General features: G+C 44.0%; 1 protein-coding gene and 1 long non-coding RNA gene across 6 annotated transcripts in view; one reads left to right on the top strand and one right to left on the bottom strand.

Moving 5' to 3' along the window:
- The window catches only part of ESRRB (estrogen related receptor beta), a 167856-nt gene that overhangs the window by 44729 nt on the left and 97003 nt on the right, over positions 1 to 26124 (bottom strand). For 4 of the 5 annotated variants that reach the window (XM_084632618.1, XM_084632615.1, XM_084632616.1 and 1 more), the window contains one exon: positions 9858 to 10267. The exons of the other annotated variant lie outside the window; for it this stretch is intronic. In XM_084632618.1, coding sequence (XP_084488744.1) covers positions 9858 to 10267 — 410 coding nt within the window. The remainder of the gene's footprint in view (positions 1 to 9857; positions 10268 to 26124) is intronic. 5 annotated transcript variants of the gene reach the window in all.
- LOC311522981 lies at positions 10110 to 23589 on the top strand. Its single transcript, XR_014712229.1, has 4 exons — positions 10110 to 10228; positions 12670 to 12779; positions 21677 to 21751; positions 22728 to 23589. It is a non-coding gene; the product is annotated as an uncharacterized lncRNA (long non-coding RNA).

The following is a 26124-nucleotide window of genomic DNA, read 5'->3' as shown; positions in this document are numbered from 1 at the left end:
CAGGACTGTTCAGTATAAGGGGTGAAGAGAGGGGGTTGGAAATCTAAGCTTGATAGTGATACATCGACAGCAATAATGTATTTAAGAAATGCAGGTCTAGTAGTTAAAGCAGGCAGCTTTGTGTCAGGAGTCCCAGGTTCCATACTCAGTTTTGTGGGGGGAGTTTGTTCTGGTGGGCTAGAGCAGAAATTGAGATTTAGGACTCCTGGATTTTCATTGGTAGCCCTGGGAAGGAGTACTCATTTAGTGTTAGAGCAGAGGGGAGAGGGAGTCAGGACTCTTGGCTTCTATAACCACATCAGGGAGGGAGAGTTTGATTTAGTGGGGTTGGAGCAGAAGTCTGGGAGTTAGGACTCCAGGGTTCTGTTCCTGGTTTTGCAGTGGACTTGTGTGATCTTCAACAAGTCCCCCCTCTGTATAACGAAAAGGAGTACTTGTGGCACCTTAGAGACTAACAAATTTATTTGAGCATAAGCTTTCGTGAGCTACAGCTCACTGTATAATGGGGGTGCTCTAATACCCACCTTTTGCATGGGGATGGGGTGAGAGGTGAAGTTTAGTTAGACCAACCCCATATAAAGCCCATTGAAAATCTGAGTGGAAGAGGGCTAAAGATGGGCAGAGAAGGGAAATTCAAAGTGAAGGATTCACCAGCTGTTTAGCTCACAGTGTTATGTGGGAGAATTTCAGTCCCACACTGGTGGCATGGGGCCAGGAGCACTGTAAGCCCCAAAGGCACAAAGACTTGATGTCTGCATGCAGTATGTAGAGCTTTCACCTTCAGATTCTTGTCTTGTAAGCCCTGCACCCTGACAGTGATCTCCAGCGTCACTGTTAAATTCTCAGCCATCGCTCGTCTGCATGCTCGCAGCACTGCCATCACACAGTTGGATCGGAGACACGGACGCTGTGTGGAAGCGGAGAGAGCTGCACAAGCCACTTCCATTCAGTATATACCTCAGCATTGTACAGCACCTGAATTTCAATAGCCGTCTAAGTATCAAATATCTCTGAAAACTGGAAATTGAGATTCAGGCTTGGTCCCAAGGTAATAAAGGAACTCCCACTTCTGTTCCTGTACATCCAGTGAGCCACAGACTGGAGAGTGCAGCGTCCCTGCCCTCAGGGCTGCACAGCTGCTGTGTCCCACATATGAGGAGTATGCAGTAACACCCTGAAGGAGAAGAACGTGGCAGATTCATTTTGTCAGGGTGGTTCCCGACTTTCTGTTTCCAAGCCTCTCTTTCACAAGCAAAACCCCAGCCCTCCCAAATGAGGCCCCACCTCCTGCTAAGAGGCCTACAGCACCATAATGTTATGGGATTTCAGCAGTCACCTCATGAGGCAGCAACACTGCACTATGCTGCTATGAGGTTTGTGCGTCCTCATATCAAAACTTTGCATCTGTGGATGACAAGGGCTCCTCACATTGCAGCTCAAGGTCATCACAGATGGATTAAGGCAAAGATTTCACCGCTTCACATTACTCCCAATTTGAGGAGCCAATTGTCATGTAAGAAATTGGGACTGTCACATGAAGGTACCCTGAGAAAGCTCTGACACTGTCAGATGGAGTACCAGTCTGTAAATGCTACAGTCTGTATGCAAGAGCCAGTGGCTCCCCACAGTCAGTACAATAGCCATAGCAGAGCAAAAGGAGGGTGCTCATCTCTCAGACCGACCCTTCAGGATGGGAATGCAGTAGTCCCTTGCATAGCGGATCCTTCATTTCCTGGCTTCTCTTTTAATTCTATCCATGCTTCTGTGCCCCTTTCTTCCCTGCCACACACCTTGCGTCATCATTTACATCTGGCAAAGTATTAAGTCAGAACAGCATTTTATATCCACTTGTACAGGTGCAAACATGCAAGCCAGTGGAGAATCAGTCTCAATATGTCCCTTTCATGCCAGTTCACCCCAGTGTAAAACTCCATTTACTTCTGTGCAATTACACCAGATGTCACTTGGCCCAAATCTGTTCTCTGCTGTAAACAGGATGATGTGCAGGGATGAAGTACCTTTGCCTAAAATGGTTCTTCATTTTGCAGGGGGTGAAGCGAGGAGGACACCACAGAGGAGAGAAAGACGCAGTCAGTGTTAGCCAAGCAAAACTCATCCAAGAAAAGCTACTGTCTTCAAAACTTTAGCAAAGTTCTTTGACTTTTTTTTTTCTCCTCTCAATTTCTTTTATGGGTCCTGGGCCGGCTGCCAGCACAGCTGAGCTGCTCACGCTGGCTTGTAATTTCTGTAAGTGCCCTGTGATAAAGTGATGAGATTAACTCATCGGAATTCCGGCAGCCTCCTGCTGGCTGGCGGTCACGCTGCCAGCTCAGTCACCACAGACTGGGTGCTCTGGGGAAGGAAGGCTAAAAGAACTCGATTCTCTGCGACAGCCAGCGGAGGAGGCTGTGCGTGTCAATGAGCAGCTGCAAGGGTGCGTGTTTGTTCCTGCATGTGAGTCTGTATCTGCATGTGTTTGAATTTGTGGTGAGTGTGTGCGCCTCGTGTGTGTTTAATATTATATGAGCCAGAAGGGAAGAGTAGAAGATGGGTTAACCTAAGCTCCCAAGAAACAGTTCTGAATAGTCTCTCATTACAGGGGCTTTCCTCACTTTAGAACAGTATTTACCTCTGATCCAAACAGATCTGCACATTATTTACATCAGAAATTACTTATGAAACTAAAAGACAGGAGAGGCAGTGTTGTTTAGTGATTAGAGCAGGACTCTTTGGTTCAGTTTCTGGCTCTGCCATAGACTTGCTAGGGTGGCATGATGCCACTCTTCGGTCCCATAGAGCATGGGAAGTGGGAAGCAGGATTTCCCATCAGGATTGGTCTCACATCCATTTCAGATCACACCACTTGTTCTTCCTTTATTCCATTTCTCATAACATTAGAGACGTTTCCTCTCATTTTCTTTCTTTAATCAGAAATAGCTTCAAAATGGCCTAAATATAAGAGATTACTTTAGCAGACAAATTATTTTGTTCAATCAAAGAGCAACACGTCACGTGCAGAATACTGCATCTACACTTTAGCAGTTCTGCATGGTCAGGACTGCACAAAGCCATACAGGCTACAGTCCTGGATGTCCCAACATTTGGACAGTTCAATGGGAATAAAACTGGACTATTCAACAAGCAACTAAGTCAGGGGACACAGTCATTCCAGTTTCCATCAGTGTTTTACTTAGTTACTTTTTATCTCGGGTTCCAGTTTGGTTCCTGAACTTGTTCACTTGGATCAATCAAGGTTGTCCACCACAAAAAGAACCTGGAAATGATACAGCGGCACCCTGTACCAGTAAAGTTCAGCAGTGCTCTCTTCCCAGTAACTCACTCAGATTTACGTTAACGCGGATACTATGTGTAAGTGACAGTTTGCAGAATTGATTCCGTGTTAACCCACTGCTTTTACACATGCATCATTTACAGACACATTCCTTGTTTGGGTTGAAACTTCATATTCTGCTCCCTATGAAAATATGAAGGAAATCCCTTCAGCTATATTCAAGTGAGGTGAGTGTGTGTGTTTGTGTCGGGGGGGGGGAAATACACTCTGTGACTATGATTTTCAAAAATAGGAGCCTGAAATTAGGCTCCAAAATTCATATTTTAGTGACCTGATTTTCAAAACTGGTGAGCACCTTTCAGCTCCCGACTGCCATTTATTTAGGTGTCTAAATATGGATTCAGGAGCCTAAAGTTACAGCCTATTTTTGAAAATTTTGGCAAGGACTAGTGTGTGCATGGGTGTAATCTTCGGGACAATGAGATTTTGAGAAAGCAGATTCTGTGCAATAGCACTTTGGTTAACCAAGAATTTCATTTAACCAGGTCTCATGGCAGGGAAGGGTGAGATTCTAAACACTTATAAGGCATGATACCATCAAGGGCGTCTGCTGACAGTAGCCACAAATGCCAAGCTTGAGTCACCAGCATGTCTCTGCTTTGTTTATATTTTAATACTATCACAGGATTTTAACAAGTAAAATACATTTTTACTAAAGTCCCAGGGAAGATATGCTTCTGCATGGAGCCAGTCTGCATGATTCTTCTCCTCAGAGAAAAAGGAAAACCAGGGGTGTCCGAGATGCTGTCTGATTTCAAGGCAGCTGATTTCAAGACATCTTCTCATTATGGGTGGAAGGACTGTGACCACTGTTCCCTCTAAGCTGTGCATGTGTGCGTGCACACACGGATCCTAAACCCCGCGCACACGGCGAAACACCACGCACACAACAATTTGCACTGAAGAAATTTTTTGTGCACACGGCCTGTCAAAAATTTGCACAGAAGAAATTTTTTGCACACACGGCCTGTCAAAAATTAGAGGGAACATTGACTGTGACATAAGATATAACTTAGCCAATCACTACATAGCTGACATTAGTTTATGCAATTTTATTGGTTGTAATGGAAAAGTTGTTCTGAGCTTTCAAAAAAAATCCTATTTCTAAGTTGTGACCTTTCAGCTGAGAAAGAACATATAAATCTCTGAGGATAAGTTTACAAGAGGGCTAGCGTGTGCATATGCATGCATACCACTGCTCTCTACGGGATGGAAGCAGAACTGTTCAATTGTGTGTCTTAAGCCCTATAGGGCCAACCACTAGGGGGAAATTTCCTTTAGCTCAAACACTAGTGGCTTGGAATTTTGGAACAGGAAGATCTGGATTCTATCCTTGCTGCTGCTATGAAGTTCCCAGGGGCCTCTCTGAGCATTGTAGCAACAACCACAGAGCCCTAGAAATCCACGGATTTGTTACAAGCACTTTGTTACCACCCCTATGAGGTGGGTGATTAGCATTATCCACATTTTAAGCCTTAACTGGTGTAAACTCCAGCTATGTTTTTTCCAGAAATTGCACATCCTGCTATGTCCTGCCATAGCAGCTACAGTCAGCTATTTGTCCTGAGGGTGATGCTTACAGGATCCAGGGCATTCATATGAGTGGGCTCTCCACTTTGGAATTCACTTTCAGAGATATGGCTGATCCAGAACCTGGCCAGGTAAAATATGATGTAAAATGTTTCTGTTTGGCTGTGTCTTCACTAGCTGTAGGTTCTGGTATCTCTTGTCATTTAGTACACTGGCTAGATTTGAGGGTCGGAGACCCAGAGCATAGTACAAGCTGATTTTGTGGGGAGGAGAATACAACAATTTACATTTATTTTATTGCCTACCCAGAACCCTAATTTTTTTTAACAATTCAAAAAAAAATCAAATATATCAAAATACCAGCCCAAACGAATAAATTAATAATGACTAGAGCAGAGCAAAATTTGGAATTTCCATTGTGAGAGAAATTCCGACATTTCAACATTTGCTTTTGTCCCAAATCAGGATGAAAAGTCAACATTTTTGCAGAATGGACATTCTGAAAAATTCCAATTGTGAAATATCAAAACAAAATGTTTCAACATTTGCAAAATCAAAATGTTTCATTTCAGTTTATTGAACTCACCCAAAAGACTTTGAATCTGATCAATAACGCACTGCATATTCTAACACTGGCACACTGCCTCACGCAAGCTGTAGTCTGGGAGCCTAACACCCCCATTCGCCCCTTGCGTGCCAGGTTATGTGGCTGGACTACATCTCCCACAGTGCACCCACAGTCATGTTACTCCCATGGTGCACTGCACACTCAGCCAGAGGGAAATCTGCATTGCATTATTGGACACGTGGAGCCCAGCTTTGTGGAAGATGAGAGGATTGGGGCCTAAACTACAACTCCTACATGGCAATACACTGATTGGGAAATTCAGTTTAATATTTTGTTACCCCAAATGAAAGATCTCATTTAGATTTTCCCCAGTGGAAAAAAAATAAAAAATGTCCAGAAAAAACAAAATTTTCCCACAATTTTGTTTTTGGTGGAAAGTGCATTTTCTGTTGGAAAAATCATTCAGCTGGAAAATTCCTGACCAGCTTTCATGATAACTACATAGCAAACAGCTTACCCCTCCAATCCCCCAGCCCATCACCTTCCCGAGCCTGAAAGAAATGGACTTTGCAATGTGTTTAGGAGAGGGAAGCAAGGTCCAAAGCTGATGGGCTTTCACAGAAAACACTCTGCCAGTCCTTTAAATCAAAAGATCTTCAGCTTGGGCATCTTGTTTGATCACAGCTATGGCAGTATCATATCGGGAGAGAGGATATGACGAGTAATTCAGTCCCAAACCAATTAGGGGTCAGCAGCTTTCAACTCCACTATGAAATCAACAGGGAGTCAGTGCGGCTAGGGAGCATCAGTGACGTGCTCTCAGCATGAAACTCTGCTTTGCAATCAGAGGCCACATGCTGCACTCGGTCTCACTGTTCACAGGAATCAGAATTTAGCACCATGCAGAGAACAGTACAGTAGCATGTTACTACTTTAGCTCCCCATGTAACGCCTGTAAAGAAGACAGGTTAGAAATGCATGTAATGAAGTCATTAATTCTGCAGATTGGGAAACTAAGTCACAGAGGAGTGAAGTGATTTGTCCAAGGCCATAAGGGTGTCAGTGTCAGAACTGAGTACAGAATCTATCCGCAGTATCTGTCTATCTAGGTTCTTATAGTATGCACATCACTGTGCTATCTGCATCCCCAGTCCCAATTCTGTGCTTGCACGATCAGACAGCACCTCTCTCTGACATCACAGCCACAAAAAAGATGATCTGTGCTGGCAGGCAATGTAATAGGTTAGACCAAAACACACATCACAAATACATCACACGGGTGCACACAGACACATGCGCACATGTATATTAAGAAGCTTGGATGGTGATTTAAATTCTCTCATTTGTTATCAAATCTAGTGAATGAAATAAACCTGCAGGATGAATAAGGCTTTTGGAAACCTGTTTGCTGTTGCTACTGATATATAGAGAGCCTCTGTCTCTTCCCTCCTACTGCCCCCTACATAGGGCCCTGTCACACTTGAGAGCTCATTCTCCTTTTGCTCAACATGTCCTGCAGCAAAGCCTTTTTTGATCGTGCAATCTGCAGACCGCCCTGGCTCCCAAGCAGGCCCTGCTTCCTCCAATCTGATCACCTTCTCTGCCTCTGCCCCTCATCTCCATGATGGAATAAAAGCCTCAGTCTCAACTGCATTAGACCGAGCTCTGCAGCTCAGATGAATAAGAGCATTTTGGTGCCCTAACTGCTAGACCAGCCGATGGAGAGAGGGATGTGATGCTGCCTGAGATGGGCTGATGACAGGGTGAGAGAAATCCCCACTTATTCCTTCTCCCCATCTGTTACACGTTACAATTAGGGAGCAGCCAGCAAGGCTGCTGCACTCAGCGGGTCTCTCTGTGCTGTAGGATGAAATCAGCTGATAGCTTACATAGGCTAGTGGAGTCTCTGATTACACTGTCTCTTCCCCCTTCGCTTTCTCTCATTCTTTCTGAACTCTACAGCTGCTGGTCTTTCCCCATCTCTCCTGATCTATTGTGGCTGGTAGTTTTCTAGGGTACGGTAAAGACTGCCTTCTCCTCTGCTACAGAGATTCCCCAGTGTTGCTCCCCTAAAGGGTTAACCTTTACTCTCTTTCCATACAAAGATCCCCCGGTGTGTCGTCCCCCTCCCCAAGTCCCTCCTTTAGTGTTGATTGCCCAAATGTTCAGAACTGAAATACCAAGAATGGATCAAGAGAGGGATGACACTCAGCGCTGCTAAGTGAGACTGGATGTAAAAGTTCACATTCAACCCATGAAAACTCTGCAATGACAAGCCACAGAAATATTGCATATGAACAGCTGGGCATTCCATAGTGGTTCATGTTTTCTACATGGTGTGATGAGAGAGGACAAGCCAGGCAGAGGGAGATGGACCATGTCAGTCTGGGGCAATGGAGAGTTAATTTCCAGGGAGTGTAACAGTAAGTAGAGATGCCTGGAATCAGAGAGATCAGAGATAGAAACAGTCTATCCACAGAGACCTATGGAGGATTGTTCCCTGCCCAGCTCTGTCCAGTCCAGATTCCAGCATCCTCAGCAATGAGGTGTGATCAGATATGAGGGAACCACTCACTGAGTACAAATAAAACGTGTGTCCTTCCCGCATACATATTTAATTAATTTAATCAGAGTCAAAGGTGTCTTTGTAGTAAATTCAATTCACTTTCTATTGCAGGCTGAATGATGCTGTCCATCTTTTCAATTGGAGAGGGGGGGAATGTATGTACAGCGTGTCTATGCATGTGTGCTTATACTGGTACATGTATATGAATGGACATACAAGTATCTGTGTATGGCAGCCTGCCTGTAAGTGTGTGTGTATTTGTCTATATTTGCATGGTATATCTGTGTACATGTATACACGTGTGCCTTTGCTGGTATGCATCACTGGTCCTGCAGGTACACCACTACCCCGATATAACGTGAATTTGGATATAATGCGGTAAAGCACCGCTCCGGAGGGGGAGGGGGGAAGGGCGGGGCTGCGTGCTCCGGTGGATCAAAGCAAGTTCGATATAACGCGGTTTCACCTATAACACGGTAAGATTTTTTTGGCTCCTGAGGACAGTGTTATACCGGGGTAGAGGTGTATGTACAATTCTTCTGTGTACCTTTGTGTGTGTGTGGTATGTAATAGGTGTACATATGTGTGCGCATGTAGGTACGCATGCAGGTATATCTGGCTGTATGTTTGTGTCTGTGTCCATGCGTGCACACATTTGGGGACTGTGGTGCATGCGCTGCTGTTTACACTGAAACGCCAAGGTTGAAATTTTCAAAACCACTTAATGACAGGTTTCAGAGTAGCAGCCGGGTTAGTCTGTATCCGCAAAAAGAAAAGGAGGACTTGTGGCACCTTAGAGACTAACCAATTTATTTGAGCATGAGCTTTCGTGAGCTACAGCTCACTTAATCGGATGCATGCAGTGGAAAATACAGTGGGGAGATTTATATACATAGAGAACATGAAACAATGGGTGTTACCATACACACTGTAACAAGAGTGATCAGGTAAGGTGAGCTATTACCAGCAGAAGAGCGGGGTGGGGGGTGGGGGGGTGGGAACCTTTTGTAGTGATAATCAAGGTGGGCCATTTCCAGCAGTTGACAAGAATGTGTGAGGAACATTAAGGAATTTGCAACTCTGACTGAGACTAATCAGAAATTGGGTGTCTAACCCCCCCACCCCCAGCATCTGAAAATCTTCATCTAAATCTTTACAACCATGTGCTGTGCTGCTGAGAAGGGAGAGGTATCAGTGTGTCTCCGTATCTGCGTGCACTATACAGCATCTCCATGAGGCCTATAGTGCTTCAGAACTTAACGGATGCAAAAAGGATTGACAGGTTTGTGTGAAAACCTCTTTTCCTGGAGCACTGTTGTTTTCCCCACAAGATGCATAACATTACTAACAAGGCCCCAGCCCTATCCTGATGCCCTCAGCAGGCAGGGATTCTGCTCTCCAGATGAGCCTGTGCCAAACGAATACCCTCCCAGAGTAAACCCTAACCCCCCTGCCAGCTACAAATCAGTGGGTGACTCCAGGAGTGGGGAGGGGTGCTGCCTCTTCACTGCAAAACTGGAGAACTCCCTGGAATTACATTTCCTGCAGCAACATTTTGAAAACAGCTTTGCCACGTGTGATGATGATGTTGAAAGCTGGGAACCTAGCAAAGCTTCCCAGAGTCACCAAGTATAAAGGCTTTGGGTCACATCCAGGGGTGGGGGAGAGGTGGAGGAGGCTTGGCAGAGCTGTGCTGGGGAGCAGAGGATAGATTATGTGTATTTTTGTTGCTTGTCCTTCTCTCCTTTAAAGTGCCACAGGAGTACAAGAGCTTCTTCAACCACAGGAACCCAGCCCCCCATGGAGTGAACGTGTGAGCTCCCTCTCCCACCACACTGTACCTTGAATTGTTCTTTTGAAGAAGGCTTTGCATGCCTCGCAGGAGGCCACGCCGTAGTGGTAGCCAGACGCAATGTCCCCACACACCAGGCACAGCCTCTTGGGGATGGCATTGAGCATGTACTCGCACTTGGTGGGCGAGTCCTCCATGATGGCGCTGGCACAGTCGTCATAGCGCTTACGGCAGGACCCACCCCCAATCCCCGCACCATTGAACATGGGTGGGGAGTCCAGGCCGTCTGGGTGGCCACCCATGGCGATGCCGTAGCCACCACTAGCATCAGAGGAGCCGCTGGGACTGTGATGGCTGATGGCATCAATGCCAGAAGATGGGCTGGACGGCTCAGTCTTAATGAAGGATCCGCAGCTAGAGGTGAGATGCCGCTCCTCTGTGGACATTCTGCCAAGCAGCCTGTAGGAAGACGGAAACTTATCAGTCCACAGAAATATCAGGCAGGGTGCAGTCACCACAGAGTCCATCCCATTCCCACCTTTGGTCTAGTTCAACCCACTCCCTTTGACTTCCTAATGGACATCAGTCCAATTTGTTACGAGCTGCCTCCCTACTCTCCACTGACCTGAGCAATGGGTAAGTAAGCACCATGATATTTTTTGTAGGTCACCTTTTGAGACAGTCCCAAATTTCAGTGAACAATCTGTTGAAGCGGCTATGTTGTTAGCAGTGCCAGCTGGTTATAATCTATCCAGAGCAGGAGTTCACTACCATGGAGGACAGGTGAAGATCAGGAACTGAGCAGGTCTGTAGTGGTGTCAGATGAGGTGCGGGATCCCTCAATCTGGGATTCCCAGACACTGCTCCAGGCAAACAGAGTTTACTAGCAGATTCCATAGTAGGACATCAACAAGAGAGGACACCTTCCATTTGTAAATTCCCTTGCAGTAAAGTGGGTTATTATGCCCACTGTTTTCTTTTTCACCTTTTTCTTTTTTTCTTAAACATTTGGGAATCCTATAGAAGAGAGGCTTCAGAAGCTGACAGATAACAGTTTGTAAAAGCCTCCCAACTGTTGAGGGTTTTTTAGAAACAAACAAACAAACAAAACCTCATCTATAGTATCTATGAATATTTTAATTAGCCATAGATATGTTTGATCTTTTCTTGAATCCCACTAAACTGTCAGCCTCAATGATATCTTGTGGCAGTGAGTTCCATGAGTTAATTGTGCACTTTGTGAAAAATTATTTCCTTGTATCAGTATTAAAGTTGCTGCCTTTCAATTTCACTAAAAGACCCTTTATACTTGTGTTGTGAGAGGGTGAAGAGGAGTGCCCAATCTACTTTCTCTATGTCATTCATTACTTGGTGTACCTTTGTCATTTTCCCCACTTATTCATTTCCCCACTATCTTTTCAATCTTTCTTAATACAGAAGTCTTTCCAGGCCTTTCATTGGTCTCATCAGCCATCTCTGAACTTCCTCCATTTCTGCTATATTTGTTTTTAGAGAGGGTGACCAGAACTGAATTCAATGATCCCAATCCTCAGCTGATGTAAATCAGCATAACTACATTGAAATCAATTCTCCAGCTGCAGGTGTAGCCCAGTGTTCTAGATCAGGATGAATCTCCAATTCATATAAGGACATTATATATTTTCAGTGTTATTTTTCATCCCATTTATTATACCTTCTACCATTGTTTGGTTTTTTTTAAACCATTGCTACATACTGAGCAGAGACTTTCACTGAGTTGTCCACAATGATGCTTAAGTCTTTTTTCTGAGTTATTACAGTTAATTTAGAACTCATTGCTGGGATTCCATCCGAGACCTTTTCTACACAGCTTATCCAGAACACCTCGTCCAGTTCTGGGAGAACACTTCATCCAGTTCTCTGGGATCCAAAAACTCAGTTCAAGTCCCCTCATCACTTAGGCTTGTACCCTATGCCCACACAGGCCAGGGCCAGACACAGGGATTTAGAAACAGAGTGATACTACAATTCCAAATCATGTCACACACTACACAGTTTATATATATTTTTCCTAACTACTAACATCCATATTTCTTGACCTGATTGGTTTGGCCATCACACAGATCACATAAGGAGAAATTGCTTTATGTCCTTCACCTTATTTACCTTTCAAGCCTATCAGTTCAGCGTGTTCCCACTTATCTCAAATAGCCCGAAAATGCCATCTCCAGCACACAGCCTGTCACACCCTTGTTTACAATTTAACCTTGCACTCAAATCAAGCTATGTGCAAGTTTACTCATGCCCAGCAAGATCTATGCCTACATCCATCAACATGTATGAAAAATTGAATGATTCCTTCTAACGTACATCATCCTACATTTGTCAACAATTAATTTCATATGCCATTGTGCTACCCATTTACCCAGCTTTGTTAGGACCCTCTGGAGTTCATCACAGTCTTTTCTGGTCTTGAATAACCTAAATAACTAACTTTATGTCATCTGCAAATTTTGCCAACTCACTGCTCTCCCCATTAAACAACCCAAGTATGAACCTTGAGGCACCCCACTGTTAACCTTCGTTTGCCATTCTGAAAATTAATCAGTTATTCCTACCCTTTGTCTTCTGCCTCTTAGACACTTTTTAATCCATACTAGTACTTAACTTCTCACCCCAGAACTACTGAGTTTCCCCTCTTGTGAAGGAATTTGTCAAAAGCTTTTTTTAAATCCAAATAAATGATAGCAATTCGTTGTCCTGTGTGCACTAATTTGTTGACATGCCCAAAGAATTCTAACTGATCGGTGACACATAATTTTCCTTCATGGTTGCCATACCCTAATCATCTAGGTATTTTATCATTCTGTTTTTAATTTCAGCCCAGGTACCTGTTAAATGTACCACCATCCAGCCATCAGAAGGTCAAACCCAGAAGAGACAACACGACAGAGCTTCTCTCATGTACCAAAATTAGAGTATGCATGAGTAGGTGAGTACTTATTCCAATGTGTATGTGCTTCATGCCTGTGTATTTATGTACATGCAGCTACACATTGGAGATGCAGCAGCTTTAGGATCCTGTATCTTCATAACCTCATTGTAACCAAGTCTCTCCTAATTTTCCCTCCTCTACTCTCTGTTTAGCCCAATATGTTTGATCTAGATCTGCCAACAACTCTGTTACCTATTGAGACTTCTGACCTCAAGAGTGTGGGCAGGCATCTCCCATCCCTGGCCTGATGGGCTCCTCTGTGCCAGGGTTACTAAAGAGGAGCCCAACTGTTAGTCCCACTCAGAGACAAGATCTGAAGAGTTAAGGCCAACCCAAGCCTCGCCCAGCAGAGGACTACAATGGACTAAGGTCCACCAAAAGTTTGCAAAAATGTAGCTGACTGCAGCTGCATTCATCTTAAGTAGAGAGGGCAGCTACAGCAACCACAGATCTCAGCATGCAAAGCTACCTGTCTGTTTTGGTCAAAATACAGCTTTGCATGCTGAGACCCACCTCTATCCTCCATGGCCACATCTCTGTATTAAAGATGAAAGCTGTTATCACACTGCTGAAAGCTCCCGGCTTCACTCTATCTGACCACCACTGTGAAAGGAGTCCAGATGCAGCTCTGATCTGAAGAGCAGCTGGCACAATATCATCAGGTGAGGGTCACAATGGAAGGCAGAGACACCAAAAAACAATGTTGGTTGCCTTTTATTGCACAAAGGAGCTCACAGGTGAGAACAGGCTGTGTCATAACACCAGATGGAGGGACTGATGCTGTGCATATAGGCAAGGCCCCCACACTATGTTGGGGATTATGAAAAAGATCAGACTGGGATGTGAGCCACATTCCCAAATTCAAACAGGTGAATTAGAATCCCAGCCTCTTCTTTTAAGAAGACTGTAATTCACATGCTTAAGGGGAAGGGGAGACAAAGGAAGGCAAATTTACTGCTGGGGGAATTCTGCACCAAAAAATAAAATTCTGTGCACAATATTTTAAAAGTCTGCAAAATTCTGCATATTTTATTTGTTAAATTAACACCATATAATCACTCTGGTTTCAATTATTTTGGTAATTTATGTAAACTACAATCCAATGGATGAAGAATGGGAGAGGGGAGCATTGGAGGAAATACCACAAATCCCCTCTAATAGTAATGTAGCTAGTATTGACCCTTTACTTCTAATTATTAGTCAACAAATATGCTCAGTGTTACATCATAGGCAACTGAAGAACAAGGGAGGGCTGGGAACTCAAACTCACAATTTATATTGGCTACTGACCATCCCCAGAAAGGTCAGTAGCAAACAGTTCATGGAGCACATTTTGATAGGAAATTTTTTCGGTCCAAAAATTTAGACCAGTTCTAATCACTAAAGCACCATAAGTATTTATGAGGCCACCCTGTCCTTTACAATAAGGCTCCTTTAGACCACTCTGGCAACGTAAAGGAGCCTTAAACTTTTTACACCAGTTTTATACTCCTGGGGGAATTCACTAAGAACAATGGGAACAATTCACTAAGCAGGCAAGCTGCTACATTCTGCTCTGCCTGAGGGGACATGCCTACCTCCCCAGAAACACCCCAAAGCCCTGCCCCTCCATGATGAGTATGCCACAATAGCGAGCGAGAGGGACAGAGTGTTTCTCTCTCTCAAATGCATGACTGCCCAGCCCTCCTGTCCTGCTGGTGATTTATGTCTCTACTGGCTGCTCCAGGCACCCAAACTGACCTGTCTGCACTGCAAGGAGGGGCGCATGACCGCTTTTGCGGCTTCCCTTTGCTTCCCCGTCAGAAGTCATTTTTCTGTGGGGAAGCAAAGAAATCTGCGGGGGCCATGAATTCTGTGCACGCACAGTCATGCAGAATTCCCCCAGGAATACAAATTAGACCCTTCAATGAATTGGGAAAAGGATACTGAAAGCTGATAAATTAAGGGTCTGGGAAAATATAAGCCAAACACAGAAATGAAATACAACCAGGCTAGCGTACCCCATAGTCAGGCACCAAACACCCCTAATGGAAGACAGACAGCATCAGGGGCTAACAAAACAGATGGAGAATACTCTGATATTGTGTCTGAGCTGGTAGCTACCCACATCCTGGGAAGAGCACATTCCACATGAATCATAGGAAACATACTCAGTCTGCTGCAACACAGTCTAATGGTAGCTTTCAAAAATATAAAGCAAACCCCTATTAGAAGGAATAGAGTTGTGACTGTTAGGAGAACAGTACTAGTGAGACTTCCCCCATAATAGTTCAAGAAAATCCAGATATACTCTCTCTGGCTGAGACTCAGGAACATTTAGAAGCATCTTCTACATTATTCCCATACTGAGTCTTCGTTTATTAAAAATAGCTTTTAAGTGAGGTTTCATCTAGGTTTCATGCCCCTGTCTGGGCCAATCGTAACCCAGCCCAGAGATGACTCTAGTTTGCAGCCACTTCTCAAAATCATAATCCCTGATAGTCAAACGTGTATTTAAAGGACTGACAAACCTGGAGACTGAAGGCCTCTGTTTATCTCCAGCATAGGAAGGCCACGAATAGAGGCAGGGTGGGCTTCCCTATATGCTGACCCATCAATGTGCTGCCTTCTTGTGCTGGAGGAATGTGAGGGATGCTCAGTCTCCTTGGCCCAGTTCAGTCCTCTGACTCAGTGCTGAGACCAACACACAGGGGCCAGATAGTGCCACCTGTGATGGTGGTTTTCGAGATATTGACACCAGTCCTCTAGGATCTAGACTGAGTCCTCCCCAAGCCATTTCACGTGGGACACCGACTAGCCAATAGATGGTAATAAGTAATGACTAGTGACTGCTGACTAGGCCAGATTTGCATCAGTGACTTGGAGTAAAAGGCTGCATGTGCCACTGAGGAACAGAACTGGCAATCAGGACATCTTTGTTACTAACTGAGCCTATATTTTTATTTTCTGGTCTATGGCACAATTTGTGCATCCCATCACAGCCCAGGGTTAGCACTGTTCTGGGTCTCCCAAAAAGCTCCATGTGCTGAGCAAAGCCTGACAAATTCTGACCTTCCATAGGTTCCATGAACACTCCTAACAAAAAAATCCCCCCTTTGGACCAGGAATGTTTGTTATTTTTAAGATGACTCAAAGTGATGGCAGCAAAATGCACAAAATGAGGCATTCTGAACAGCAGAAATAACTGCAAAATAGATCCACCTGTCCTGCAAGTTCACAAAGTGAACAGCAGCTATTTGCTTGAGTCTGGTTACCTTACTGGGAATAGGTTTCAGAGTAGCAGCCGTGTTAGTCTGTATTCGCAAAAAGAAAAGGAGGAATTGTGGCACCTTAGAGACTAACAAATTTATTTGAGCATATGCTTTCGTGGGCTACAGCTCACTTCATCAGATGCATAGAATGGAGCATATAGTAAGAAGATATATATACATGCAGAGAACATGAAAAGGTGGAAGTTGCCATACCAACTCTAAAAGGCTAATTAATTAAGATGAGCTATTATCAGCAGGAGAAAAAAAAACTTTTGTAGTGATAATCAAGATGGCCCATTTCAGACACTAGACAAGAAGGTGTGAGGATACTTAACATGGGGAAATAGACTCAATTTGTGTAATGACCCAGCCATTCCCAGTCTCTATTCAAGCCCAAGTTAATGGTATCTAGTTTGCAAATTAATTCCAGTTCAGCAGTTTCTCGTTGGAGTCTGTTTTTGAAGCTTTTCTGGACCCATGGAAAAGAAGCCCTTGAGAAATTCCACCATGATTTCAACAATTTCCATCCCACCATCAACCTCAGCCTGGACCAATCCACACAATCAGTCCATTTCCTGGACACTATTGTGCTAATAAGCAATGGTCACATAAACACCACCCTATACCGGAAATCTACTGACTGCTATACTTACCTACATGCCTCCAGCTTCCATCCAGGACACACCACATGATCCATTGTCTACAGCCAAGCTCTACAATACAACCACATTTGCTCCAACCCCTCAGATAGAGACAAACACCTACAAGATCTTTATCAAGCATTCTTACAACTACAATACCCACCTGATGAAGTGAAAAAACAGATTAACAGAGCCAGAAGAGTACCTAGAAGTCACCTACTACAGGACAGGCCCAACAAAGAAAATAACAGAACACCTCTAGCTGTCACCTTCAGCCCCCACTAAAACCTCTCCAACGCATCATCAGAGATCTACAACCTATCCTGAAAGATGATCCCTCACTTGCACAGATCTTGGGAGACAGACCAGTCCTTGCTTACAGACAGCCCCCCAACCTGAAGCAAATACTCACCAGCAACCACACAACACACAACAAAAACACTAACCCAGGAACCTACTCTTGCAACAAAGCCTGATGCCAACTCTGTCCACATATCTATTCAAGTGACACCATCATAGGACCTAATCACATCAGCCACGCCATCAGGGGCTCATTCACCTGCACATCTACCAATGTGATATATGCCATCATGTGCCAGCAAAGCCCCTTTGCCATGAACATTGGCCAAAACGGACAGTCTCTAAGTAAAAGAATAAATGGACACAAATCTGACATCAGGAATCATAACATTCAAAAACCAGTAGGAGAACACTTCAACCTCTCTGGTCACTCAGCAACAGACTTAAAGGTGGCAATTTTGCAACAGAAAAGCTTCAAAAACAGACTCCAATGAGAAACTGCTGAACTGGAATTAATTTGCAAACTAGATACCATGAACTTGGGCTTGAATAGAGACTGGGAATGGCTGGGTCATTACACAAATTGAATCTATTTCCCCATGTTAAGTATCCTCACACCTTCTTGTAAACTGTCTGAAATGAGCCATCTTGATTATCACTACAAAAGTTTTTTTTCTCCTGCTGATAATAGCTCATCTTAATTAATTAGCCTCTTAGAGTTGGTATGGCAACTTCCACCTTTTCATGTTCTCTGTATGTTGGTTTGTGTGTATAAAAAGATCTTCTGTGCTCTCCACAGTATGCATCCGATGAAGTGAGCTGTAGCTCACGAAAGCTTATGCTCAAATAAATTGGTTAGTCTCTAAGGTGCCACAAGTACTCCTTTTCTTTTTGCGAATACAGACTAACACGGCTTTTACTCTGAAATCTGTATGTATATATATCTTCTTACTATATGTTCCATTCTATGCATCTGATGAAGTGAGCTGTATCCACGAAAGCTTATGCTCAAATAAATTTGTTAGTCTCTAAGGTGCCACAAGTACTCCTGCTCTTATTGGGAATATAAAAGGAGAGAGACTTGATCCAATTCTCCTCCGAGCTGGCACAGGACGCTCCGTTACTATTTCTGTGCCCATGTAACAAGCTTAGAGGTTCTAAGCGTTTCGTTCTTTTCACCTTTCCTAATCATAGGTCATTCCCTCTAATCCTGTTAGCATCTTTGTTGCCCTTCTCTGGATTCTCTCCAATTTGCCAGTCTTTCCTGTAGTGAGGTGTCCAGACCTGCATGCAGAACTTCAAGTGCAATCATGCCAGGGCTCTGTGGAGAGTCTCTTTCCTGGCCGTGCACTACAGTGTTGGCTTTTCTAGCGGTTGGATCACATTATAGGCTGCTATCACTTGGTAACCACTAACCCAGTAGTTCTCAACCAGGGGTCCAGGGCCCGCTAGGAGGCCTTGAGCAGGTTTCAGGGGGTCCGCCAAGCAGGGCCAGCATTAGACTCGCTGGGGCCCAGGGCAAAAAGCTGAAGCCCTACCTCATAGGGCTGAAGTCCAGGTCCCTGAGCCCCGCCACCCGGGGCTGAAGCTGAAGCCTGAGCAATATAGTTCGTGGGGGGCCCTGTGGCATGGGGCCTCAGGTAATTACCCTGCTTGCCACCCCCTAACACCGGCCCTGGCTTTTATATGCAGAACACCAATTATTGTGGCACAGGTGGGACGTAGAGTTTTTATAGTATGTTGGGGGGACCTCAGAAAGAAAAAGGTTGAGAACCTCTGCACTAACCCACCCTGGTCTTTCTGAACGTAACAGCTTTAGCCACCTTGCTTCCATTAGCACAGGGGATTCTGCCATTTTCAGCCTCATGTTTCTAATTTCTATCCATTTTACCAAACCCCTCTAGCACAGCTTCCTCACTTGCTAGGTACTTGTTTCCAGGACCTTCCAGCTTGGGGACTGTCTGTGAATATAACAACTTGTGCCTTTCACATACTCTTTCAGGACCTTTTGAACATTTCATCCCGAGCATGGTAAAGAACTTCCCTCCCTTTACAGTCTGTCAGCCAGTCTGCGATCCATTTCACAGGATTTGCATCCAAACCAATTGGATCTAATTTCCCTAATAAGATCTTGTATGGCTCCATGTCAAATGCCTAAGTAAAGTCAGACAGTCTATCCACAGTATTGCCTTTGCCCACTAATTATCTAATTGTATCAAGAACAGCTATTGTCTGTTGAACTTGTTTCATAAACCCATTGTTGTTTATTGCTCATGATGCTGTTAGCCTCTACACACCCAATCCTGCCGTTAGACACGCGTGCACAAATCCCATTGACTTTGGATGGAGCTGTACAGATTTAGATGAGGGCAGAACTGGGCTCTGGAAGCTTACAGATTCCATCTATTAATATTGGTTGCATTATCTTTCTAGGCAGTGATGTTAGGTTAATGGGAGTTAGGAGTTCTCCCAGTTCTCTACTAGCTTTTCTCCTGCCTTTCATCCTCCCCCTCTTCCCTGAAATGGTTGGATTGCTAATGGCTCAACACACTCTTAAGAGCAATGTTAGGAGCTGGAAAGGCTGCTAGATAGATAGTGCTAGAGAAGGCAAAGTATTCTCACTATAACATTAAGGTAGTGAACACTGCCCTTTAACACACCCTTTCACAGAATTTTCGAATTCAGAAATAATATATAAATGGCAAAAACTCAGGATATGTGCAGTTAAAGCTCCCATACCAATTTTTGGCACGTTATTCATGGTGATGTCTGTAAGAAGTCACCCTTTTCCCCTACCCTCGTCCCCATCCCCACACACATAGCTGTGGAATACCAGACTTCTTCCTGCAAAAGGCCAACATTTTCTAATCTCCAGTAACACACTCTTACTTAGGACAGTGGAGGATCAGTGGAACAAAGACATATCCATACCCCCGGCACAAACTCAATGCCAGTGTGAAATAGCTGGAACAATAGCTGGCTTCATGTTAGAGGGGAGCTCCCATCCACCAGAGGGATTTTCTGTTGGCTACTTTTGGCCAGAATCCAGCTACTCTCTGCTATCTGAGCAGCACAAAAGTGGTGGGAGCAGGACCAAAAATCTGGCCCCAACTCTCCGCCTCCTGCCAACAATACCAAGAAGGCGGGGGGTTGGAGGCTACAGGAAATAATTCTGCTTAACTTCTTCAGTGGCTGAGTCTTCACCACATGGACAAATGAACAGGGAGGAGGCAGTGGCATCTCATCACCCAAGCCTAATACTAGACTCCAACTTCCTGTAAGGGAGCAGGACGTGGTTGTTGGAAGTTCTGACCTATAGGCCAGGTCTGTCATGAGGGTCTTGTGCCCAAGTCATGTATAAACTGACCCAAAGTGGTCGAGATTTCCATGACCAAGATTTAAATCATGGTTAAAAGGGACAAACACTGAACCATTTCCCATAAGAAATTGCAGACATTTCTGGGCATGGGAAAAGTGGTGGAAGGAACATTCTCTTATGTGTTTCTGAAGTGGGGGTGTCAGATTGCTATCTATTTGCAGAGGTTTCTCTGTTCTGGATACTCTGGCAGAGCAAAGAGTCAAAAAGGGGCCTTTTCATTGGTTCCCACTATGGGATCTGGATTCTAAACTGTGTGAAATCTTGATTATTTTAATCCCTAAACTCTGCCATAAAGTTTGTAACCTCTGCAAGCAATATACCAGTAAAGCATCTAACTTCCATGTGCTTATGGCTATGCTGGTGGAATTTACCACTTTTGTAAAGCCTCAAATGGGGGGGGGGGGGAGTTCATAGGGGTGACAGGCTTTTCTGGCGAAGGAGGTCTGTGGGGCCCCCACTATAATTCTGTTCAACTCACATCAGATACCAACTTGTGAGAGCTGAGAAGCACATTTGCAGCAGCATAGAAGTTTTAAGCTCCACCAGCAAAGGCTGCAGAACTTTTAAACCTCATAAACACCACCAACCAAACAGAAACTGCACTGAAGTCAGAAGCAAAGTCTGTCCAGGCATACAAGTAGGAAATAAATTAAATTTTTATTAAGGTTGGAAAAAATAAAGAAATTCTCAGTTCAGGGTGCTGTGGCTGCTTTTTAAAGCTACGTTAACAGAGTCTAACAGATTTATAACCAAAATAATCCCAAACATTTATAAAATTTGCAAATGATGCTAGTCTGAGAGGAGTTGCAAAATACTCATGAGGACAAAGGAACAATCCAAACAGACCTAGAGAGATTTAACATGAGTAAGAAAAAAGAAAATGAGAGTCATCTTAGAAAAGTGTAGTAACTATACTTGAGAAAAAGTAGTCAGAAACCCAGATGCAAGAATATAATTAATGCCAATCCACTTGGATTTATGGAAAATAGATTCTGGCACACTAACTTGATATCTTTTTTTTAATGAGATTACAAGTTTGGTTGATAAAGGTAATAGTGATTACATAATAGACTTCTGTAAGGCGTTTGCTTTGGTACAGCATGACATTTTGATCAAAAGACCAGAACGGTATAAAATTAACATGGTACACATGAAATGGATTAAAAGGTGGCTAACAGGTTTTCAGAACATAATTATAAATGGGGAATCATATCAAGCAGATATGTTTCCAGTGGGACCACACAGGGATCACTTCTTGGCTCTATGCTATTTAACATTTTTATCAATGACCTGAAGGAGAACCTAAAATCACTTCTGATTAAGTTTGCAGACACGAAAATTGGAGTGGTACATTATGAAGAGGAACGGTCACTGATACAGAGTGATCTGGATCACTTGGTAAGCTGGGTGCAAGCAAACAATATGCATTTTAACATGGCTAAATGGGAATGTACACATTTAGGAACCAAGTATGTAGGCCCTACTTACAGGATGGGTACTCTATCCTGGGAAGCTGAGACTCTGAAAAAGTCACTCTCAGTGCAACACTGTGGCCAGAAGGGCTAATACAATCCTTGAATGCATAAACAGACGAATATTGAGTAGGAGTAGAGAGGTTATTTTACCTCTGTATTTGGCACTGCTGTGGACACCAGAACTGGACACAATATTCCAGCAGCAATCACAATTCAAGAAGGATTTTGATAAATTGGAGAGGGTTCAGAGAAAAGCCAAGAGAATGATAGTAAGGAGCTCAATCTCTTTTGTTTAACAAAGAGAATGATAAGGGGTGACTTGATTATAGTCTATAAGTACGTACATGGGAAACAAATATTTAATAATGGGCTTTTCAATCTAGCAGAGAAAGGTATCATATGATCCAATGGCTGGAAGCTGAAGCTAGACAAATTCAGACTGGAAATAAGTGTACATTTTTAACCATGACAGTAATTAACCACTGGAACAACTTACCAAGTGTCATGGTGGATTCTTCATCATTGGCAATTTTAAAATCAAGATTGGATGTTTTTCTAAAAGATCTGCTCTGGGAATTATTTTAGGGAAATTTTATGGCCTGTGTTATACAGGAGGTTAGACTAGATTATCGTAATGGTCCCTTCTGGCCTTGGAATCTATCAGTCTATGAAGAATACTCGAGAGAGACCAAGGGGAGAGCGTTGGCAGCAGATCAGAAAAGAGTTTGCAATGTGATGTGGCTACAACAATGGCCAATGAAATTTTTGGGCTGCATATGCAAAGGGATGATGTCGTGGAGCAAGGGAGGTGAGAGGGAAGCTGCCATGTGTGTAGGCCTGTTTGACAGCTTATCACCTATGGATAGCTCATAATTGCCACATGCTCTCCATTCTTTCAGGTCTGTCAATAAATGACTAATGTCATCTGAAGGGCAGATACTCCTGAAGTCTTCCCGGTTCCTCTGACCACTCATTATGAACCCTGCATGTTACACTGGCAGAAGGCAGAGAATCATCACATGGGCACCGCCTCCTGACAAACTTGGTGGCCCTTTTCAGTGCAAGGTCTGAATCCCAAAAATACCAGGATCTGGTCTGGACACTTTACAGTTATTTAGCAGAGATCCTGCTATAGCTGATGTAGGCTGGAAGGGCTGGTGTGGGTTAACCCGTTCTACAACTAAAGAGCATCCTGTTGGAATTCATGCGCTCAGCAGGGCAAACTTCAGTTTTGTAGGGCAGCAGGGAAGAGTTTCTGGGCTGTAAGTGGACAGGGTTTAGGGCAAAGTTAGAGATGGTATTATAAATTGGATCTTAACGGTGACGTTCTTGAGTTTCTAGCATGTAGGGCTTGGGGATTTTTAAACTCAAGCACTTTGCTTAGGTTGCTTTAAAGGTCAAGAGAGTCTCAACTTTAATTTAATTTATGTGTTTTTGGCCTGGACTACAGATGCTTTTCTAAGAGCTCTTTCAGCTCCCCAGCAGCTCCTCCCTTTGGATTGTCTGGTTTTCTATTTCTCCTGAGTCTCCTGTGCCTCTTCTCTAGAGTAGTGCAAATCCCCACGGTTTTAGGTTGCAGGGGTTTGTGTTCACATGGATTTTTTTGTACACTCACTAATATCAGATTTCTGTTTTGGGCTCATACACAAAGAACAGCTCACAGCAGAAGGCTGCTGAATTTGCCCTGATTTGGGGTAAAAATCCTCAAGTGCTAAATGAGTTAGTTCCAGATTGTAACAAAGCCCAGACTTTTTGAGTTTAACCTGGAGTATTTTTCTATTGCTTCTCTCTTTGCTATTAATCTGGATCTGGTTTCTTTTGTACAAATACATTGCAACCACCTTGCCCCCTTGTCTCTGATTTGTTGTGCAGTGATCTGGTTTTTTGGGTGGGGTTTTTTAAAAAAAAATTTTGGCCTTATATTTTCCTGTAGGGAGGAAAAGCTAATGAGTCCAGAGGTTGAAAGAGATGGATTGAAACTGTAAACGAGTGAGTTTGCCAGTAAACCCAACAGCTCCCCACCCTGAGAAGTCTATCTTGAGGCAGGTCTCCAGGGGGCAGTCTCACTGGTGGCCACAAGAGAACTGGGTTATATTAGGTCTATTGATATGGGCTGTTGGCTGAGACCCAGTTCCTGCAAATGGATCAAAGAAATCGACTCCTGGCATGGGGCCAGGGGGAGGCTTAAATCCACGCTTCCTAGCAAATTGGGGGATGGAGAAATGGATGCTCAAATTCAGAGTCTTGCACAAATAATAATCACTTGCTTAACACCCAGGAAACATTTTATTCCTCTGATCCATTGTATAACTAGATCCCAGCTATACATCAATAGCCCAGGTCTGATCATACTGACAAAAGCTGCCCCACAAGCTGTCTGGATGCCTTTAAAAAAATAAGAGTCTTCTTGAAGTGAGGAGACTTTCTGGTTTTCCTGTTAGCCTTTATCCCCCTCCCCACCTCACCCCCCAGTCCTACTCCTCATTATTTCACCTTTAAGAGTACTCTCTTGTTTGTAAACTGTAAGAAGAATTATACAGATGAATTAAGACAATTAATCTGGAGCTGTGACACATATTATCAGTTCACTCTCTTATTAGCAGGTCAGCTTCCGATGCTACTTTGCCCTCTGGTGCATTGCAAGCATTTCCTCCAAAGTAAATTGCTTTATTATGTGGGCTAATGCTTTTAACGGAGAGCTACTGGTGAAATCCCAACAAAATGAAGACCAAGACTGACTTGCAAATCATTATTTATCCAAAAAGACCCCAATTTCCCCCCTAAAATCCTGTTTTTCATGTCTCTAGCCTGCCTGCTTCTTACTACACTGCGCCTTCTGCAATCATTCCTGTATCTGCAAATCTAACCACACCACCTCCACAATACTGCTCATATAATGCCCAAGGCCACAACTCAGCCCCTGCTGAAATTTTCAGCCAAACCTTCATCTCCTCTTGGAGTCCCCTTCTCTACAGTCTACTTATCTATGGTATTTACAAGATACTTTTCACCTTGGTATCTAAAGTGTCCTTCCCAATGTCCTTCAAACACTATGGTAATACGTGCTATACAAGAACCTAACAGAATAAAATAGAACATTTCATCTCCAGCATGCACAGCATTCTGCGTCCACGCTCTCAAATGTGGAAAGCAAGGCAAACATGCCACCCTCCAACACCTTCCCCGAGATCCCATTCATTTTAGCATTCTGCCCTGCTCCCTTGGCTCATTTAGCACTCCTTCCCTCAGTACCACCTTCGCACTGTCAGTGAGAAGGCCTCCTCCTTTGCAACTTCTTTCAGTCTGGACCAGCCTTCTTGCTCCTCCCTGCCTTATCACCAGTTCTCTATCACATTTTAGATCTCCCTTGATAGCATCTCCCCTTAACTTTGCCTATGCTTCATGTTGAACAATAGCAGAGGGAGGTGGGGGATTATTTAACTCCGTGAAATGTTTGGGTAAGAAGCTGGGAGAAAAGACACTACACAAAATGAAGTGGCACTGAATTGATGGAGAAATCAGGGACACAAAACCAGGAACAAAGGTGAAAAGAGACTAAAGAATTACCTTCTAACTATGTATTTGCTGAAAAGTGGACTCTGGATTTATTTAGACATAGGCAGGCTGGAAACCCCAGCACTCCTGTTCTTCAACTTCACTGTGTTCGGGGATTCTCTGACTTTGGTTTGTTGTTCAATTTCTTTTTCTGTCCTTTCTTAGTCTCCCTCCATTACAACCCCCCCCCCCACAATCCAGAGCAGGAGCAAGACATCGCCTCTCTATCTTCCCTCCCCACCCACCCGAGGAATTGAACCAGTAAGCGGCAGTCTGCTGGGCCTAGACTCCACCCGGAGCTCTTACAGAAATCTATAATTAAGCCTCTCATCATTATAAAGATTAGTCAAAACCAGCCTGAGCTGGACAACTGATTGAAATCTCATTCCACACAAATTATGGCACCGAAAATAACAAGGGGCAATTAGTGTTTTTCAATCAGACCTTTTTCTCTCCGACTTCCCTGGAAGCAGTCATCAGACTGAGAGGGCACAAAAGTAGGGTGAGGGTGTGAACATGGGCATAGGAACTGGCATAGTCTGGCTTCCACAGAACCCCTGGGCTACTGCCAGAATGGTATAGGGAAATTAGGAATGGAACAGCAGGGGTGCTACAGACGTGGCACGTGGCAGAGTCGGGGCGGGGGGGCATGAATACTGCAAATCAGGATTGAAGTACAGCTGTAGGGCTGTGGGATGAGTCCAGGTCTAGAAAAGAAGTGGAGGGTGGGGGTGGCACTAC

Source organism: Lepidochelys olivacea, assembly GCF_965140295.1.
Source record: "Lepidochelys olivacea isolate rLepOli2 genome assembly, chromosome: 6".
NCBI lineage: Eukaryota > Metazoa > Chordata > Testudines > Cheloniidae > Lepidochelys > Lepidochelys olivacea.
The sequence above is the reverse complement of the archived record's forward strand: the minus strand, read 5'-3'. Positions and strand labels throughout refer to the sequence as shown.